A 20,903-nucleotide genomic window follows, 5' to 3' on the forward strand; every position below is an offset into this window, starting at 1 on the left:
AGCAGAAATCACTAGGATTGCTCATAGGTACAATGTTAAGCATGAAGAGTGATATAGCAGAACTGCAAACGATTAAGTTTAGAAGAAAATTTACCACCTTACATCACTGTGGATTTCTTCCTCTAGGAAGGAGGTAGCTATCGTGTGGATCCTTACGCTCATGTAATTCACTAACAGTAGCTCTGTCACCAGGACCACGCTACACAGGAAAGGCTGAAATCTCTACCCTTGGCCATGGAAGAACGCAGGCTATCTGCAGCTCCTGATGCCAGCAGCATCGAATCGCCCAGAAACCAAACTACATGCTCAACCGGTTACAATGGAGCAGTGGGACTTCTGATTAACTGAGCAGCTCCATGCTCCACCACTCCAGACAGGAATGGTATGTGTATTGAGGCTCTCAGTCACAGGAAAGCATTCATACCTGCTTTGGTGGGCCACTCATTCTAGAAATATTGATTTTTTAAAAAACAAAACCCAAATTCTTTCTGGATAATAGAATTACTAGAATCTACTTCAGTAGGGTCTTTGCATGCATTTGCAAGTGTGAGTGACTATAAACCAAAAATATACCAAAATCACAGAATCACAGAATCGCTGAGGTTGGAAGGGACCTCTGGAGATCATCTAGTCTAACCCCCCTGCTCAAGCAGGGTCACCTAGAGCACGTTGCACAGGATAGCGTCCAGGCGTGTTTTGAATATCTCCAGAGAAGGAGACTCCACAACCTCTCTGGGCAACCTGTTCCAGTGTTCTGTCACTGGACAAAATAAATTAATAAAAGCCCACAGAAGCTCAATCCTTGAACTAAAATTAAGCTTTAGAGTCACTTACATAAAACATCAGTAACCTAACCCTCAGAACCATTCACTCATCTCCTTAATTATGGACCCCATTCCTGTAACTGAAATCCAATGAAATTCAATCCTGTGACTATCCAGAGCCCAAATAAAGACAGTGAGGCTTCATCTGAAGAGAATTCATGTAAGATCAAGTGTAGTCTCTTATTATGTTATCCTTTTTCCCTTCCCTCTTCCATATTGATGATACTTAGTTCATACTATTTATCCAGAATAGGAAGGACAAATTTCATCACAGAGCTTGCAAGTATCCACAGGTATAGGAGAACTTGATTCACGGGATCTCCAGTATCACAAAAAAGGTTCTAACAGAATCCGCTCCTGAAGGCCAAAGACCAATGCTCTCTAATACAAGATCTAATATAAGGCTGAAAGCTAAAATTCTACAAATTCAGACCAGAAGTACAGTGTATATTCTCAGTACTGAGAAAATTACTCATTAGGGCATTTACATGGAAATATATTGGATTCTACTTTACTAGAAGTCTTTCAAATCACAGTAGAAGCATACCTAAGAAATATCCTTGATATGAGATAAGAAGTGGCTGTCATTCATCCAGGCACATCCCCCAACAGGCATGAAGCAGCACTTCTCAGGGGGTAAAGACACCTAGCCACTCTAACAAAGCACAAGGTCCCCTCTTGCCTTGCATGCTATGATGACCCATTTAGCGCTTCCTTCTACAGGTATTACTGTATAGAGTAACTCATGCAGTGACATCAATTATATTTACCACTTTCCAAAGACAGGGACAGTCCACAGAACTGCTTAGTACAAATACATCACTTTCTCTCTCTTTCCCAGCCCCGTTTTGCTCTCCTGCACCCCAGTCATACCCAAAGCACAGGCCTGGACGGGACCTAGCGGAGGAGCACCCGATGGCGCCGGTGCCCAGCGCAGGAGCACCCGATCGCTAGAGGCCACCTCTGGTCACTGCTGGGGGTTTGTCACACAAGCAGAGCTCTGCCAACATGAATCCAACTTCAGGGTTGTCGCCCAGAGAAAACTCAGACTTACAGTGAAGCAAAACAAATGTTTCCAAGAAGCCATGTTTTTGTTCGCAAGTGTAAGAAACACTGAAAATGAGAGGCACCACAGCATACTGGCAATTTTAATTACAAATCACATTATGCTAAATATATACCTACCTTTAAGAGTCTAGTTACAGAATTCAACAGTTAGATCTACTGGTAGATCCCGGCACCTGGACAGAATTCTGCTGATTTCAGGGTGGTTCTACCCGGTTTCTACCTAAACGTTAGCCTGCTCCTGTAACAGGAGCAACAGAGAGCTCATTCCCCTAAATGGGATGGTTCCCCTAATATGGTTTTCAAAAGACTTTAAAGAGTTTTTATATTTCTCCAGACATTCTTTCCACATGCAGCAGAATCTGGTTTGAGACTGCTTTCCTTTTCAGATGCTCCATCTTTCAGATCTGATGTGTAAATATCAAATTCCACACACATTTCAGAGTATTTTCTCAATTCATTCATACAGCATCCACTGTAGGATGTTTGCAAAGTGTTTACATGTTGCGCTTTCAGATGAGATATGGGGGAAAGTATGAATTAGCTTTTTAAAAAAAGAAAAGCAGATATGCTATTTCCAGGGCTGATATATTTGGAATGATTTCTACTTTTTTTTTTGTACACAGCTCAGCTGAATATTAACAACCATTGTGTTCTGTGCATGGGTAATAAAAAGGAGAGGTGTTGTAAAAAACAGATTGAATAGTTTGCCTGAACTGGTAAAGGAAAAAGCAAATAGCACAACTGTATGCAAGTATGACTGGTTATTAGCTCTATGGCTACAATCAATTAAAAAAAGGAAACAGAACATTTTCTACTCCAACTGGAAGCAGAAGATTCAAAAAAGGAGCATCATTCAGTGTTTCTGATCCTCAGCATATGCTGCTTTTGCTTATGAAGGAAGTTCAGTTGACTCAGATTGCAATGATGTTTGAGTAACATGTAATTCAGTACATATTCCTGATATTATCGGTTTTGTACATTTTTTAATTCAAAGAAAAGTATATAGGTGTATATTACAGACAACTGTTATTTACTTAAATTTTAAGTTAAATTATTTTCCCCTCCTTCACAGTTCTTTTGTTTCTCACGTTGATTTTTATATCCAGCTTACTTTGGCAATAAAATAAGCTCATCCAAAGCATTTTCTATCCGCAGTTGCTGAATATCTATCTTCTCAATGTTATAAAAAAGGCTTAAATGAAAGGAAGTTTTGCTAGCTGTTAAAAAAAACACACATGGTTTTAAAGCTATTTAATGGTGCATAAACTCAATATAAACATATTCTGGGCTAGAATAGACACAGAAATATCCTTATCAAATATTATTATCAAAACTGTCTCTGTTTGGAAACATATCCTTCTTATAAGCTACAAGAAGCAGGGCAAATAGAAACGAAGCAACGTCTGAAATAGAGTCCTACCACCACATATTCGTTTATCACCGTGCACTGCAGTTCTACTGCTTTCAACAAAACTCTTTGTTAAAACTCCTAGCTCAGTAGCATTTGCAGGAATCCCATGACAGTACTGCTGGTAGCTGGAAAATCTCTCCATCTGCGTCCTTGCCGTGCTGCGAGTTCAGGCGTGGGAGAACAGCGCAGCAGATAACAGCACAACAGAGTCCGGGCAGAAAACACGCTATTGTAATCGCTCTTGCATCCCAGCCATCCCTTTTGTTTTGTTGTTGCATGCCTTAAGCAACAGTTCCTGTAATCAGGATGCATGTTTAATAGGACTACACAGAATTCCTTGATTACTGTTCCGCTATAGGGAATGGTCTGATTTTAAGACAAACAGCCTAAAAAAACAAAAGCAATGTGGTGAAGAGAGTTTATACACCATTTACAACCTTCTCCAGATATCACCTGGAGATGGTCTCCAGACCATCTCCTCCTTTCCTCTACTTCAGGACACAGAAGATGAACCAACAACCACAGCCGAGATGCTACTTTCACTGTGATTTCATTCCATAACATCATTACGTGATTCAGTAACACACGGGAACCAGGGAACTTTCCACAGCAGAACCTTCTGCACACACACAGTGCTGACAAGGGAAGGGGATGCTGCTGCATATGTTTATCAGCTGCAAGAATCAGAAACGACAGCACCAAAAAAATAGCAGAGGCCAGAAACTAGCAGAACAGGATTAATTTTGGTGAAAAAAAAATAAGAACATTAATGCCATTTAACAGGTAAGAAATAGTTCTATTTCAGACAGCAGAGAAGGTTGAGGAGAAACAAAAAGGAAAGTAATATTATTAGTTTCAGGTATGGTTAAATCTAAGTACAAGCAGCTTTTATTTTCTCAGGGGCTTTCTAATGAAAAGAGATGACTATAATAACAGGAGTCTTGCACCAAGAGACACAAAATAATACTTTCAAAATATTAGAGATATTTGTTAATAGATTTAAGTCATGAATCAGGCTATCCAGTTTCAAGAAATTACTTAGCATTTTATGTCCTCATGCCTAACAAGAGTCTGTTTGTCAAAGGCATACAGAGACTCTTGAAAACAAGAAGTCGAGAGGCAGAATATGAACAATGGTCATAATGCAATCTAAGATTATTTAGTAAATGCTTCCATTTGCATAGTCCACCAGCTGCATTTTTCCAAAATGCTGGAGATAACATGATGACTGTGGCAGCTGTTAACAGAACCTGAAGTCTTCAACAAAAGCAGTAATAATAAACTGCAGTTGTGCTGTAGCATGTTTTTTAAAATACAAAAGGGTAAATTGCCACTTTCTAAACTCAAACCAGTCATTTTAAAAAGATGGTTTGGGGTGCAGTTATAATTCATAATATCCCAATTTTCAGGGCTTATTATTGTTAATACATATATTATAGCAAGCACTCTCTGTGTTTGCTCTCTCCAGCCCTAGTGCAGCTCTGCATGTTTCCTTATTCTTCATATAAGAATCCTGACATGATATTATAATCATTAAAACTCGCATTTACGAGGAGAAAACATGCTTTCTTCCGCACTGCATGCAGAAGGGATTAAAGAGTTTTGGTAGATTGGGCTCCTTTTTAATAGGCATCAGCAGCACAGTAGTCTACAAGCAAAGTTAAAGACCGAGGCAATTAACCCCATCAATCTCCAATGAACGCGTGTGCTCGCAGACAATTCTTCCCTTCTGATACCTGCCTCTTCAACTGGCATCTTTCCTTACCACGATCAGCTGAACACTTTCTCACTACTTTAGATTTTTCACCCATGACCACTTTCCTTACACTATTGTCTGTATTAAAAGAAAATTACCGCACTTCAATGATAAAAACACACCTAAATTCCACCAACATGGACCAATACTCTCCCCTCTCTAAATTTCTCATAATTAAGCCCAATTCATCACTGATAAATCTCCTTATTCATCAGCTTGACAATTTCTTTAAAAATAAATAAATAAAATAAGAAACACTATTCATAAATCACTACAGATAGCTACATGAAATTCAAGCATAAGTCTTTGCTTTGCTTTCCTTCTGAATTATGAACATTTAAACGAGGTTCCAATATTGGAATCAATATTCTCCATGCCAGGTACTGCCTACTACACAACCATCTCAACCGTAGTACGAATGAATTAAGATCTGTGAAATAAATCACATAAGTAGCAGTAAATATTACGCTGTTTAACAGGACAGCCAAAGCTTTTCTAATGGGAAGATGCTTTTATCTCCAACAGACAGTTGCCACAAGATACTCTCTTCTCAGCCTGGCAAAGCAGTGTCTCTTTTCTTATAGGGGATGGACTACAGAAAAGCAGAACTATTAGACAGACCAACATTTTACCACATCCTTAGTAGAGGGTTTCCCCTCTACTAAATAAGACTAAGATAGTCTTGTGGTTAAGGACTCAGTAGTCAACACTATTTCCAGCGTGGTGATGAACTGCTTGTGTGGTCGCAGAAAAGCTGACAACCTCTTCCGTGCCTCGCTTCCCCCACTCGCTCCGTGGGGATAACGATGTCCTTGCCAACCTCACGCTAGGACATTTGTTTGCAGGTCTGCTGTTTGAGGGCAAAGGCAGTGAAGCACAGGAGGAATTTACCAAATTAAGAGGAGAAGGACCTGGAGAGCAATCTGGTCTTCCTCGCCTGCACTCTCCACCCACAGGGAGGTACGGCTGCCAACATTTACGCACACACTGACCTGCTCTGGGCCATTGGCTGCAGTTCCTCGATACCTTTCCACTAAAACAGAAGTGAGAATACTAGGTTTCTTTGTGAGGTGCTTTGAAAGTTTCACAGGAAGACACGACAGCAGTTCGTATTCCCACTCGCTGTTCGGGGTCAGACCGTGCCGCTGGCTGGCGCTATTCGGTGTTACAGGCGGCGCACCGGGACTTGCTGCCAGAGCGGCTCCCACGTGCCCATCCAACGCGTCCCCCCAGCCACCGCGCTGAGGAAAGAGGCAGTCTCACACCCCATGCTCCTGCATGGCCGAACGGCGTGAGGACCACGCATGCCGGGAGCCACGCGGCCATACCCGCACGCGAGCAGGGGTTGGACTGCAGCACACATAACGAAGCTAACTTGACTTCTAATAACACTGCACTGAAAACTCGCACGGTCCCTCGCATGGACCACAGGCAGCCACACCAGCTGCTGAAGCTCATCGGTTGTTGCATTTCTGCCCAAACTACTTAGACTAAAGCTAGCTCAGATATAACTAACCACCTACCACGGCTTCTTACTGCAGCACAGACATCCAGTATAGTGAAGTACTCTTCCTCTTTCCTAAGGTAAAACAAAGATGCAGAGAAAACCACAGGAGGCCTTTGTGCAAGTACCCACCTGCTGGAATAACCCTGTGCATAGGGCTGTTGTGAAATACAATTAGCAAGGTCCTTGCAGAGAACAAGCTAGAGGAATATACAGTACTGTTCTCAGTTGAATACTGCCGTTCTCCATCAGGCATACACTTAACTATATTTGGAATATAACGAAACAACTTTTCAGTTAATGTGCAGTCAGTTTGGAAGGGCAGCAATTAAAAAAAATTCCACTCCTACTCTGTGCTCCCGTTTTGCACCTGAAAAGTACTGTGGAGCTCAAGCGGCACCAATATTTTCCCTTTTCAAATCACAGCATTGGAGAAGCAGAACCAAATAGATGTTTCCTATATCTTCACCACAGGATTCAACTGATGCTTCTGAAATAAACTGAAAAACACTACAACTGTTTTCTTAAGTCCTAACCATAATATTTATAGTATTCCCTATTCATTTATACATATAGATATTACCATACTGGAGGTTCCTCTGAGCTTGCAAATTTGTCAAAACAGAGTAAGGATTATTTTTTGACAAAAAAGCACCCCACAATTAATTTTTACAACATATTAGCAAAGTCACATTAAACTTCTCTACAGACACACTAATTTCAGAATTACAGCCAATTTAGTGAATCTATTAACTCAGTGTAGGGACACAAAACACTCTGGTCTTCATTAACAACATGTATGCAGACTGACCTCTGTGAGTGAAAACATACCCAAGAGCTCTGGAAATGTATAATTATTAGCTTGAACATTTTTCTTCAACCTATTTGTACATAAATATATAAAATCCACTAACTTTACATTACTATTCTATACCTTTCAATTGCTCACCATGAAAGTTAACATCTGAAGTTGCACAAGGCATTGCAAGACAGGAATGAATGTCTAACATGTACGACATTAGCAGGTTCATGCATGAAAAGGACAAATTTTTCTATTATTTTTCCATGTCATTATAATCTGCTTCTGTCTTTAAGATTATTTGAAAAGTGGTATGAAGTACCAGCTAAATATGATTATCATCATTAAAATGACCTACAACATAATAAAATGCAAACTGGAGTTTTAATTAGTAGTTCTGCTCTACTGAGCATAATATGCATGAAATTCCACATTTAAAAAAAACTTTTAAAGCAGTAATTTTTCTTAGTATCACCTTTTCCTCTTGTGTATTTAGGTTATGCTTACTTCAAAATTAATCTGATAGTTTGTTTCTCCCTTCTCTACCTAACAACATCTCCAAACCAACAGAGCTAATGAAAAGACTTGTCCTGCTGCTGGCATATCATCAACAGGTGTTAGGAGGGCTTAATCGCAAGGCTTCGGTCTGCTTTCTGAAGGAGTCTGGTGGCAGGTGTAATGATCTGTTCTGTTGAACAGATCATATGGAAAGATGGGGGGAGAGGAAGGAGGAGGACTCCACAGCTGAGCTTTTATGTATCACGTTGAATTTGTAGAACTACTTATTTGGGGGAAGGAGAAGGGAACTATGCAGTTGAAATAAGTAAGAGAAATCTTGGTATCTTTGAGATCAATGTTTGACTTTAAATTTCCTAAACTTCAGTGGGACAGGACACAAGCCCATGTTGTTTGACTGCCAACGAAACAATTGATAAATAGTAATTTCTACAATGCCCTCTCCCCTCCAAAAAAAAAGGTACATGCATACAAGCCACATATTCAAATTCCAAGATTAACAGGAAAAAAGTACTTATTTCTATTGTATAATCAGAAGGCAATCTTGATTCAGCTGTCAGCAGGTCTTTGATCCACACCCTATGGACCACCCACTTCACAGCTCCATGCACGTTTTTGAGCACGTGGGTGACCCACAACAGAGTGACTCCTATTTGCTGCAGATGCTGAGAAAGGCACAGTTTGCTACTGCAGAGAACAGACCCTCCCATGCACTGGACAGAGGCACAGTTTACAAAGGTGAAGCTGTGTGGCCTTATTTTAAAGATTACTTTCCAATCCAACCATCAGGTGAAAGAAAAGGCTGCAATAGGCTATTTATGATAAACTCTTCAATTTCAGAGCTCTGCTTTCTATTTTAGCTTACATCACAGAATTATGCAAAACAAAACAGTGAATTATTAAAATCTGCTCTTGAGTTCAGGGAGCAACAACTCACTTTCTGAAAAACAAGTGATAGGAAGAATTCTGGATTAAAAACTCTGCATAGTGCACAATTAATTACAGAATAACTGGGTTTTTTTGTTTGTTTGTTTGTTTTTGAATCTCAATATTAATCACTTCTGGAGATTTAAGCTGTGTTATAAAAATTGTGTACTTATTGTGTCTTACCATGGATGTTTATTCACAATGTCCTTAGTATCCACTAACCTTTGAAAACAAAGCCTTTTAAAAGGCAGCAAATCACTGTGACACACTAAATTAGAAGCAACTTTTGAAAGCATCTAAAACTGGAGTAGCCTTCATACACTATCTCTATCAAAGACACAATACACAGTCTAATGAAACACAGAACACCCATAAAACAGGGCATACATTTTACAGAATTAGCTATTATGATTTATAAATTCAATATACTTTATTAATTTTCATATAAAACAAAGAAAAAATCCTTCTTTTTACTTTGTCCCACTATGAGACCGAGCAAGAACTGAATTACGAAATGGAGTTAATTTAGAACAAAGCAGACCATTTCCTACAGCAAACTGGACTCAAGTACAGCAGACAGCTATAGTAAATACTGAACTATATATATTTTTTTAAAGTCAGTAGGTTAGCACTGATGCACAAGCAATTACTCAGGCACCTCGAGGGCATTATTAGAAAGGGGACTCCCACCCGGGTCCATCGGATCACCCAGTGCGGCCCACGGGAAGACCATGAGACCACACTCCAAACCTTCCCTCCATCACTTAGCTCAGCACTCCTCCCAGCAGTCACAGGCCACCAGAAAAATAACACCACAAAAAGCAGATTTTGTCTCTGTCTGAAATACGCTATTGTCAAAAAATATTTCAGCAGTAGATTTATGACACATTTCCCTTCAGCAGCTTGTTTAGACATCTCCAAATCCTAAAAGGTAAACAGCAGTACACCCAAGCTAATTACTTCATCGTCAAATATCAAAAGAATATTTAACTCGGCACAAATTAGCTTTTCTTATAAGCTAAAACTCTTCTTCGCTGCTTCTCTCCTTCTCCCACTAGGGAATTCCACACAGCAAAGGAGACTGCTCTTACTTTCACCAGGAGCCGGATTAGGACCAGGAGCCTTTTCAGTTAAATAGTTTATAGACTCATAAAGATACAATACTAGATACTTACTATCTGCGGCTTCCAATTTAGCAGAGGGGCTTCAATATAACAGTAACTATTTTGTGGCAAAGCCAAAGCAACAAAGGATCATCAGGAATTTACTTCAAACAGCTACGTTAATAGAGGGGAGATTTGTAAAACATTGATTACAATACCATTTTACCCATATTAACATCTGGCTTTAGTTTGCCAAAGCATTATGTTCTTGAGTGATTGCTAGGCTTGGGCTGAGACTACTCCATTGCCTAATATAACCACAAGTTAAATGTGCTGGTTTACGTGTGAAGTATAACATTTTCTTTTTAGACCGAGTTAGCTAAGTCTAGAAAACATTAAACCTTTTTTTTTCTTTAAAAATACGACAACAATTAAGCATGCAAATAGATTGCATGCAGAGTTATAGATGTTCACTGGCTGCATTATAACAGAGCCAGCACTACCAGATGATCACGAATTTAAAAGGTCTTTAATTCACCTACTCCACTTTTTCTTGCAATTTCTTAGTTCAGACTTCAAGTTTTCTAAAATGCTTATACTCATTTTTATTTGTGCTACATTTTGTTTGAAGAAAAGCTTGAAAAAGCAATTACGTGCACTAATTAAGGTTACCGATCTGAAGAGCAGCTGTTACGAAAAATTCAGCAAGAGCAGAAAATATTTCACTTATTTTCTTAAATAGCTTTAGCCTGTAAACCAAAGATTAGTATTCTTAATGCCGAAACAGAATATTCAGTTTAGGACTTGAATCCGATGTCCTAAACTTGCACAGTACCAGTGGAAAGGACCCTCAGTTTGACCAAGCTTGGGGACGGCAGAGAAGACACTTGTGTTGGGTTTTGCTCTTCCCCCTGCCCCGGGTCGTCTTTGCCCCATAGCACAGCAACAAAAGCACCAGCCTTGTAGGAGCGAGAAAAAAAATACCTGCGGGCACTCCCTCGCCTCATCCCGATCCGCAATCCTGATCCCACCCCGCTGCGAGGCCTCCTGCATGGAGCCGCAAGCAGGAGGGAGGGAGAGGGGCTCGGCCCAGGGAGCCGTTCCCAGCGCCGAGCGCACAGGCAGCTCCGCGCCCAGCTCCGTGCCCAGCGTGCGGGGCCGGCCTCTCCGCACAGGCCTCCTATAGCCTCGCTCGCCACGCAGCGCAATAACTCTTGTACCCTAATGCCCGTTTTCTCTATGATAAAAGACAGAAACATTTAATGTAGAACAAGACTTATGGAGATGACTCTTCCATAACTAGCTAAACTGTTACAATGGCACAATATTTTTAACTTTCAGCATAGCCTAGCACTGCAAGCTAAGGGTTTTCCAGCAGCTTGGCACTGCCAGAAGACAGAACCAAATTCAAGTGGAGTGAAATCTGTCTGCCCCTTGTCTCCAGCGGTGGAACCCAGCACAGAGGCTAGAGGCTCCCTCGCGGGAAAGGCCGGCCACTACAGCCGGGCTCTTAAAACTCTCCTTCTCTCAGTAGCTGCTACCTGGCTGCTTTCCCACCACTTTCAGCTGCAGGCAAGCAGTCTTCGCAGGAAGGCAAAGGAGAAGGAACCGACAGCGCAAACAAATGCACACTTAAAAAATGCAAATAACATTCGGTACAACAGGTTCTTGAGGAGACCAGATTAAATCAAGCCTTGTTATTCCATTTAGCGGTTTATTAAAGAAGCTAAAGGTTCTGAAGCTTCCAATTTTTTTTTTTTTAACTGTCAGTTAAGTTGCTACAGCAACAAAACTTTCAGACTGGCTGGTCTCAAGAAACCCCAGCACCACATAAAACTCCTTTTTTACATATTTCAGGAAACTCTGCTCCTTTCTCTTCAGAAAGGTTTTCAAAACTTGAAACAAAGTAGTTCTCATTACATGCACAAAGAGCTGCATCCCTGCAAGTTTCTCACAAGAAGGATATTGCTTCTGACATTTAATAGAAAAGAAGAAACATTACGTGGCCTATGCCTAAGGGAAGATAGAGTAACTCAAGAACTTTGAAAGCACATGCAAAAAAGATGGGGTAAGGTGAAACTACATTTTCATTTAGTAAGTGTGGCTAAATTTCTTCAAACAAACAAAAACATCTAAGTGGGTGCACACACAAACATACAGACACTCCCCAAACTCCTATCTCTATTTAAAACATTTTATACCCACATAGCTTTTTTTTTTTTTTTTCCTATGAGTAATTCAACAAGAATACCAGAAACATTTTAAATTGACATTTTGAGTTTCTGGTTCAGTAAAGACATGCGTACCTGGAACAAAAATCCTACAGACACAGCCACTTAAAAAGCAAACTGCTAATGAAGTACCAGCTCACTCCTCCTGCAAGAGGCTCAAAATCCCGCTGCATCAGCACCAGGCTAAGCGTGAGAGAATGTGGAAAGTATGTCCAAAAATGTGACATCACTCTTCCAAAATGCTGTCTGTTTTTCTTACTAAATCAGAGATTCGTTACTTTCACTAAACTTAATACCTGAAAAGGAAAGCTTCCTGTAACAACTTCCACCAGTTCCTTTTTTGAATGACATCCGGTGCATCACTGAGGCCCCCTGCTAAACTGACTGCTTCCCCCTGGGGCACCGAGTTAAATAGTTTCTTTCCCTCCTCAGCTCTTTGTATTTACCAGTATTTTATTTTATCTATCCCTTTACTGTCTTGCTTCCATGCAAACTCCTGTTTTCCCTGCAAGACGCTGGTCACTGCTCTGGTCTTTGACAGGGTAGGTCAGCCCACAACCAAATCCCCCCATGACAGACCTGCACCCCCTCACTCCGAAACACTCGCCCTTTAAGGCTTTACCCTTCCATTTCAGACCCCGGCCCTGAGAAGCAGAGAGGCGTCCATTCAAATTGATGTCCATGAACTCAACACCCCTCCGTACGTCGCTGAGCAGGTGCTTTGGCTGATGCAAGTGCCTGGGGAAGCCCTTGTCTCGCAGAACGTTTCTTGGAGCAGTAAGGTCGCAACTTAATTCAACTTGAAAGGTGCTCTGCATCGACCTCCAAACACACACCTGTACTGGCCATTACAGTCACCAAGCAACGTGCCTTCAGAAAGCTACATGAAAACACTCCTGTGCACTTCTCTAGCAGCTCTCCAGGCAAACAAAGCAAATGGGAGCTAGTGCAAGAGTTCCCAGTGTTAGTAGGGGTAGGTTCTCTTTTTGTTTAGTACTAAATATATTACTACATTTCTATCATTTTACAGTAAGAAACTAAACCAGAAAGTAAGCTACCGTCATGTATCTGCTACCTGTTTAAGAGAAAAAAAAAAAACCAGGAAATACTGCAAAAAAAATTATAAAGGTTATTTCTGATTTAACAGGAATCTGGAACCAATTTGAGAAAATACCTAAGACTACCACTAGAAAAAATATGAAAATATGACACTGCTGAAGTATTATGAAAAGTACAACTAATTTGATGACCCTTAGAAACAAAAACACACTAATGTTCACTACTAGTTTAAAATGCATACTTTTCTGAATTTGGAATTTGACTCATTTCTCTTTCACTAGTAATATTAGTCTTTCTGACTGTACTTTATCTACATTTGCTAGCTCTCAAGTATTCATTTTTTCTTTTTTTAAACAGTACCACTGGATTATGCAATTTAGCTCAAAGGCAGTTTATTTATTTTTTTAATCTATCTTCCAGTACCAGACTTGCTGAGCATTACAGTAAAATGACCTCAAAGAAACAAGGAAAATATATAATTTATATTAAAAAGAAGAAAAAATAAAGCACAGATGCCCTAAAGTATCTTGTAGAATTTTTTAATACTTTTTAGTCCACTTTTTATTTTCTTACTGCTCACAAAATACTTCTGAGTGAGAACATCTGTGCTATACTCTAGATTTATGTTAGACGAATTCCACTTTACATTCAATATACATAAGTATTGGTTCGGCATTGTTGCATGTTTTAGCCATTCAATTTATATTTGGATGAAAAGGTTTGTTTTCCTTTGAAGAATCAGGAAATTATTTTAAAGCTACATGAACCATATTCTGTATAACTAATATCATTGACGTTTCCCCCCCATTTACTCCATCTTATTTTACCAGCTTAAATGTGCCTTGACCAAAAGATGTCATAGTCTGGTACAACTGAGAAAGTGTTACTTCCAGCAGTGGTTTTATAACAGAACTGAAACATCTGCAACCATTATAACCAAAGTTAAAATGTAAAAAAAACTATGAGAATCAGATGGTTTTCCACTGGTTGAAGGCTATCACCCAAAACAAGACAGGCTGGCAACTCACTAAACCCCAAATTGCCTACAGTACCTACTCATGTAACATGCTGAGCACTTGCACAGACCCTGCCACAGTTTCTTCTCAGAATTGCAGGAACTGACTGTAGAAGCTGAACAGAGTGTGTTTATTCAATGTGAAATCACTCTCGAATCATTCTTCCACAAACACACGCTCCGTTTCTATCGTCATGAGTAATGTTTAAATATTTAGAAGCCACATAATAACAAACTTAAAATAATGAAGCATCTCATCTAGCTTAAGATAGGTACTGCTCACATAAGCAATATGAGCTGGTACCATGTATATCCTTTATTAAAAATACATTTAAAGTTGAAGGACTTATATGCTGTCCACTTTTTATGCTCATCTTAATGAGTAGGTGCTCTCCACCACTGAACTCAGTCCCCCCTCCTTATTATGCATGATTAATCTGAATAGCATTTGCCCTGTTTGCTCAAACACCAGCTTTATATCCACCCTGGCGGGGGGAAGGAGACCCTCTGGCAAGCCTATTAGAGGAACACGTCAGCAGCAGGACTCACTGAGGGAGCACCACCAGTGTGGCTCCAAGGCCCTCCAGAGACAAGGTTGTCCTTGTGCAACACAGAGTGAGACCTGGCCTGCAGGAAAGCCCTTGGAGCAGCCCTGCCACAGGTGCAGCACAGCTATGAAACCACCCGCCTCCCAAATTGGAGCTCGTCCTCCAACATTATCCCTCTGTACAACCCCATCCCAACAGCAGGGACTTCTGCGGGGGCCACCACACTCAACCGGAAGGCTCATTCCTACCTTCACCCTGTAACTCCCCACGCAACTCGTTAAAATCAGCTGTGTTCATATATGAGGACAACTACAGGAAAATGTGCAAAATTATTAGACTGAGAACACAGTTAAAAATTTAGAGAGGGAGTTGGAGAGAACAGATTAAGAAGGAAGTTTTCTATAATGAGTGGAGGGAGCTAAGCCACTACACACAAAACATAACCTTACATTTTCAGCATTAACTCCCAAGCCTGGAGAATCACACAACAGCTTTCTAAACATGCATCCACTATGAGCCATTCCAGTATTCTTCTTCCTTAAACTAGAAGCTCTCTACTGCTGTTTATAGCTTCTACTGAGCTGCAGCAGAGCAAAGTGAACCGTTGGCTGGGTTTTGCTGCCGCTATTTGGAAACAAACATCAGCAAAGAGGGCACGGGCTGGTTGGAGAAAACTACTGCAGCAGCAAACTGAATTCTCCTAGTTGACTTCAAGTAAAACTTTTAATGCTACACAGCAAATACTAAATTCTGAGCAGAGAGACTTCATCCTCATGTTGTCCACTGGAAGTAAGCTGCCAGACAACTGAGTAGCAGGGGTGAAAGGGATTTTCTGGGGGAGAGGGTTCCTAAGCTTTCTGAAAAGAGCCTATAACGTCTCCTTAACTCTAAAACAGGCTCAAGATTTATACAGACAAAAAAATAAAGTCTAATTTTTAAAAAAAAATCATATTTCTGCTAAATTTTGTCATTACTGACAATGTGTGTTTTCATTAAACTCTAAAGAAATAGTCCAGCATGGTGCTATATCCTAGCACAAGCGCTGTGGAGGAACAAGCTGAGCCTGTGCTTAAAACGCACGGGCCAGTCTTGAGCACAGAAAACACTGAGACCAATATAAAATCCAGATAAAATCAGTGGATTTTCAGACTGACCCACGCCTGTGTACTCTCCAATACATATTAGGACCTAAAATCTCTACCCTAGTGACATGCTCACAGGCAAATGAACCGCTGTTTGCCCTGCAGAACACAAAGGCGCTGCTGTGCCTCTCAAAGACAGCCTTCTGTTTCGGGAGTTGATTTTAAGCAAATAATCTGGGAAGTCCCAGTTAGCTGGCACTGAAAAAAATTAAAAGAGAAAGGAAACGCTGCACACGTTCACTTGGACTCCAGCTTTCCCCCCCTCTGTACTTCTCTGCTACTGAACTTCAAATCTACCAAAGAGACCAAGCTTTAAACTTTAGCTGGCCTAATCTTTGTTTGTACAAATTAAGTGAGAATATGGTCATTTGACACTTGTTACATTTGCTTGCATGACCAACATTTTTTTTTTTTTTTTTTTTGAATTCTGGTCTCTTATCAGCAACTACCTTGAAATGCTATCAAAGAACAGATTACAATTACTTTTCACAAACACCAACATATTGTGGTTTTAAAATTAACAATTCAAGCATTGTTCCATATGATATCACAATATTCCTCAAACATTTAATCTCCCACAACATTTTGGTGAGGGGGAGGGGAAAGGAAGGAGTTTCAAAAGAGCTCTTAATCTTCTTGACGGCAGAAGGAAAATTGTTAGATTTACTTATTTTTACTAGAAAATCAGGGTTTTGTGCAGGGGCTAAGAAAATTACTACAAGTTTGTGATATTTAGAACAGACTGAGCAATCATAAAGGTCCCTGTAGGTCCATGAATACATGAATCCCTTAATCAAATTTATTATGCCCATTTACATCAAACAAAGACACTATGATAAAGAAAAAAACCCAAACACAATACCTACCCATTACCTATGCTTGCTTGCGTATATCTGTGAGAAATAAAAAAGGAACATAAAAAGTAAAATGCTTACAGTATCCCTAAAAACCCAAAGCACACCAAGATCACAGAGACAATAGAAAATTACAAGGAAAAAAAATAAATAAAGAGTAGTGTCTCTGACTACAACCAGATTAAACCAAAACTACACAACGCAGAATTTAGTATTTTTGCAAAAAGGTTACTTGATACATTCTAACCATACATCGGTTCTTTGATAATTTTCCACAGTTTTATATTAATTTATACTGAACGATTTGATAAACACGCTTCATCTCAAATGCCTGACTGTTCCCTTTTGGGACACCCCATAATTTCTTCCAATTAATGTTAAGAAAACCAGGTGTGACTGATCATCCCTCAAAAATCACTCTTATTTTTTCCTCTGGCATTTTTCTATTGTCAAACTAACTGATGGGAAACCACGAACAGAACTATATAAAAGCAAAGCCAACAAAACCTTTGACACAGGCTGGGTTTGAAAAAATGCACCTAGCAGTTCTCAGGCCAGTTGCCACCTGAACAAACTGCATTTGTTTAATACTCACTGCAAAAATTATGCCAGAGGCTGCACCAGGCCAGTCGCACGAACCCGGGCTTACTAGTAAGTAAAGCCACCCTGCAAACAAGATTTCAGGAAGTGCGACCAGTTTTTGCTGAATCCAGTTCCCCTGGACAAGGTGGACTTTTCAGACAGCTCTTATAATTGAAAATAGGAGATTTATTTGGGGTAGGAAGGCAGATCACTCACTTTTTTCCCCACAAACACAACCTGGGGAAAAAAAACCTGTTCATATTTCAGACATAAGCTTCTCTTTGAATAAAACTCAAAGAGCAGAAAGATTTCCCATACACAGTGCACAGACCAACCTTGAAGCACAGTCTGTCACATTAATAAGCTATTCTTATTTATGCAATTGCCCTTGATTTATGGATCCTAATCAAAAGCAATTGCATCCACAAATAACTGCAGTAGCTAAAGTAACTGGGCATGGTATCCATATGTTTTTTTAATAGTCTTTAAATTTTACAGGGGGGAGAACCTTACTATTATCTCGATCATTTTCCATAGGTTTTTTTTTTCTCCATTCTCACCCTTCTATCTATTCAATCTAAATAATATCAAGTCAGAAAAATTCAAATTGAGGTCAAATTCTCAAGTGACTTGCCTGTGGTACTCTGCAAGCATAATTCCATACCTTCCTGTCATCATTACATAGGTACATCAGAAGCACTCTCCATGCACATCACTTATTGCTAATCATAAACTGAAAATCATGACAAAGCAAGAGGTAACCTTAGAAGGGCTGACAATTCACTTCTTATACACTTCAAGTAGCTCTGCTGAAGAAATTTTTGTCAGCGCATAAAGTAGACACACTCTTTTTTGCAGAGTGAGAAACAATGTTCTTCCTGCAAGAATGAAAACCATCAGCTTAATTAAAATATTCTGAATAATCTTCCACCAGATAGGCTTTTTTCCATAACACTATAGCCGTGGTTAAGTAGATTTCAGTGTCAGCTTGATACCAGCTGCCAGACCCTACATGCATGTGTGCACGCATGCCTTTACTCTTTCAGTATACAAATTACTTTGTCTCCTCTCCATCTCTTTTTGAAGTGAATATTTACTCAGTTGCTGCACTAATGTAGAAAGAATCCATCACGCTGCTGTAAAAAGATAGTAATAGCTATGAAATTCTGCCATCAGAACCATAAACTTACCATGTTAATCTATAATGAGCGCAGGAAACATCACTCCACATTTATTTATGAGGCACTGAGGATCCATCTCCTGACTACCAATGCATCTCCATGGGAAATCTTCAGTGAATTTAAGTCAGAAGTAAGGTTTAATGGTAACTGTATAAGACACCCAAAGAAAAGCCTGTGGACTCTGCTACTGTGTTTTCAACCACAGCGTTTCCATATAATAGAAAAAATCACAGCAATTATGGCTACCTCAAGTCCATACCAACGGCAAACAGCACAACCGCCATATAAATAATAGTAAATAAAACAACCATGTCATTTAAAATCCATGAACAAGGGCTCTGGGGACTAGGGGAAAGTCAAAGTCAGGATGTAACCCTGCAAATAGTCTTTCTAGTAAATACCTCAGCATATTTCAAGAAGAGTTACTTTTTTTTTTTTTTTTTTCTTTCCACAGGAGGACCACCTCTTTCTTGAGCACACCCGTACTATTTGCAACCACATAACATTTTTCTGGTGACTTACATATGTTACTCTTGTGTTCACCACTGCAATCATTTCCAGTCTTAACAATATTATTGCCATCATTTAATGCAATTTAACAGTTGGAAGCAAGAGTGCAATCCAGCGCCACATGGTTGCCCCTCACGGGTCACAGCTATGGAACTCAAGACATCAATATGATTAGTTTTATCAGTGTTGTAACACTGAAATGTAACATTGAAGTCCTGCAAACACATCTCATCTGAAAGGTCCAATGAAGCATTTAGCACTGCCCCAAGCAGTTACAATTTACTGAAGCCCTTAACCCAAAAGATACATCTGACCACTGTCTCATACTTGCATGTAGATTGCCACCATGCACTTTAACTGCAGCATATAAACAAATAAATAAATGCAGACACAGCCATGTTTTAGTAAATCATTTTACTCTTTCTCCAGCCAGTATCATAAGTGTGTTACAAAAGAAATAATAAAAATATATTTAGAATTATTTTTGCTTCTCCAAAACCCTATTCTTCAGGAATAAAGTAAAGAGGTAGCAGGAACTCTAGTTACCTTTCTTCTTACAGAAACCCAAGGCTCTCTCAGAGAAAATAGTGAAAATTTTATTGTCAGTCATTTCAAGACAACCAAAACTAATCACAATATTCTTTCAGCTACAAAGTGAAATTTCTTTAAGTCAGTATTTGCCAAATCAAATCTTCCACATTGAAAGCTTAAAGAATATCAGAAAGACTAAAAAAAAAAAAAAAAAGAGCAAATACTCAACTCTTTGAATGAATTAGGTAGAGAAAAAGGGAAGGGGCATTGATTAAAACTTCACTAAACAACTTCCATATTGTCCTAATAAGCAGGCTGATGAAAAAGAAGTTTTTAGCAACAACTGGAAAGTACGGGGAAGAAAAAAAAAACCAAAGACCCGACACACAACAAGGTGCCGGTAGAAGGGAAGCCGAGCGTGTAGCCGCCCGCACACCCACAGGCGTTTCAACATGGGGCTGGCGGAGGCCGACCCGGCCGGCCGTGGGGCTCCGCGCCGCCCAGGGCCGGGGCAGGCGCCCGCTCCGCCGGGGCGCCCCGGGCCTCCGCCGCCGCTCCGCTCCGCTCGGCGCCGGAACCAAGCCGGCGCCCCCGGCGCGGTGCGGCGCGATGCGGAGCCTGCGCGGCCGGGCGCGCCCCGCTCCGCGGCGCCACGACGGGGCCCCGCGACCCTGCGGCGGCTCCCGGCACCGCTCGCCGAAAGCGGCCGCGAGCTGCGCCGGCGGCGGCCCCCCCTCGCCCCGTCCCGTCCCGTCCCGCCGCGTCCCGCCCGGGCCTGGCGCGGCCGGGAAGCCTGCGGCTGGATTCCCAGCGCTCCGCGGCAGCCCCCGCCCGGCCCGCGGCCGCGGGGCGCAGCCCCGGCCCCGGCCCCGGCCCCGGCGCGCCGCCCCGCCGCCGCCCCCGCGAACAAAGGGCCGCGGCCCGCGGGGGCCCCGCGCCCGCGGGCAGCCGCGCCGGGGCCGCGCTCGCCGCCCGCCGCCCCGCGGCGCCTCCCGCCCCTGCGGCGCCCCGCGGCGGCGCCGGGCACACGCGCCCTCCCGGGGCCGGCGCCGGCCGCGGCCCCCCGACCCCCCGGGCCCCGGCCGCCGCCACGGCGGGGCAGCGCGGACCTCCCTCTCCTCTCCTCTCCCCGCTCCGCTCCGGGAAGCGCCATATTGCTCGCGGGCGCCGCTCCCGCGCCCCTCACCTTGGCGATCGCCTTCTTGTACCGGGTCACCGCTTGCTGGATGAGGCTGAAAACTTTCATGTTCCCGTCCCCGCAGGGCACGACCACCCGCGTCCGCCCGAAGCACACCGTGACTTTCATCCTGCGCGGCCGGGGGGCTCCCGGGTCCCTGCGGCC

General features: G+C 41.6%; 1 protein-coding gene across 11 annotated transcripts in view; it reads right to left on the reverse strand.

Moving 5' to 3' along the window:
* Nucleotides 1-20,903, reverse strand: part of PARD3 (par-3 family cell polarity regulator) — a 477,274-nt gene extending 456,371 nt beyond the window's left edge. For all 11 annotated transcript variants that reach the window (XM_067291891.1, XM_067291889.1, XM_067291888.1 and 8 more), the window contains exon 1: nt 20,748-20,903. In XM_067291891.1, the coding sequence (XP_067147992.1) occupies nt 20,748-20,867 (120 nt within the window). In that variant the 5' untranslated portion in view covers nt 20,868-20,903. The remainder of the gene's footprint in view (nt 1-20,747) is intronic.

The sequence above is a fragment of the Apteryx mantelli genome, chromosome 2 (genome assembly GCF_036417845.1).
Source record: "Apteryx mantelli isolate bAptMan1 chromosome 2, bAptMan1.hap1, whole genome shotgun sequence".
Taxonomy (NCBI): Eukaryota; Metazoa; Chordata; class Aves; order Apterygiformes; family Apterygidae; genus Apteryx; species Apteryx mantelli.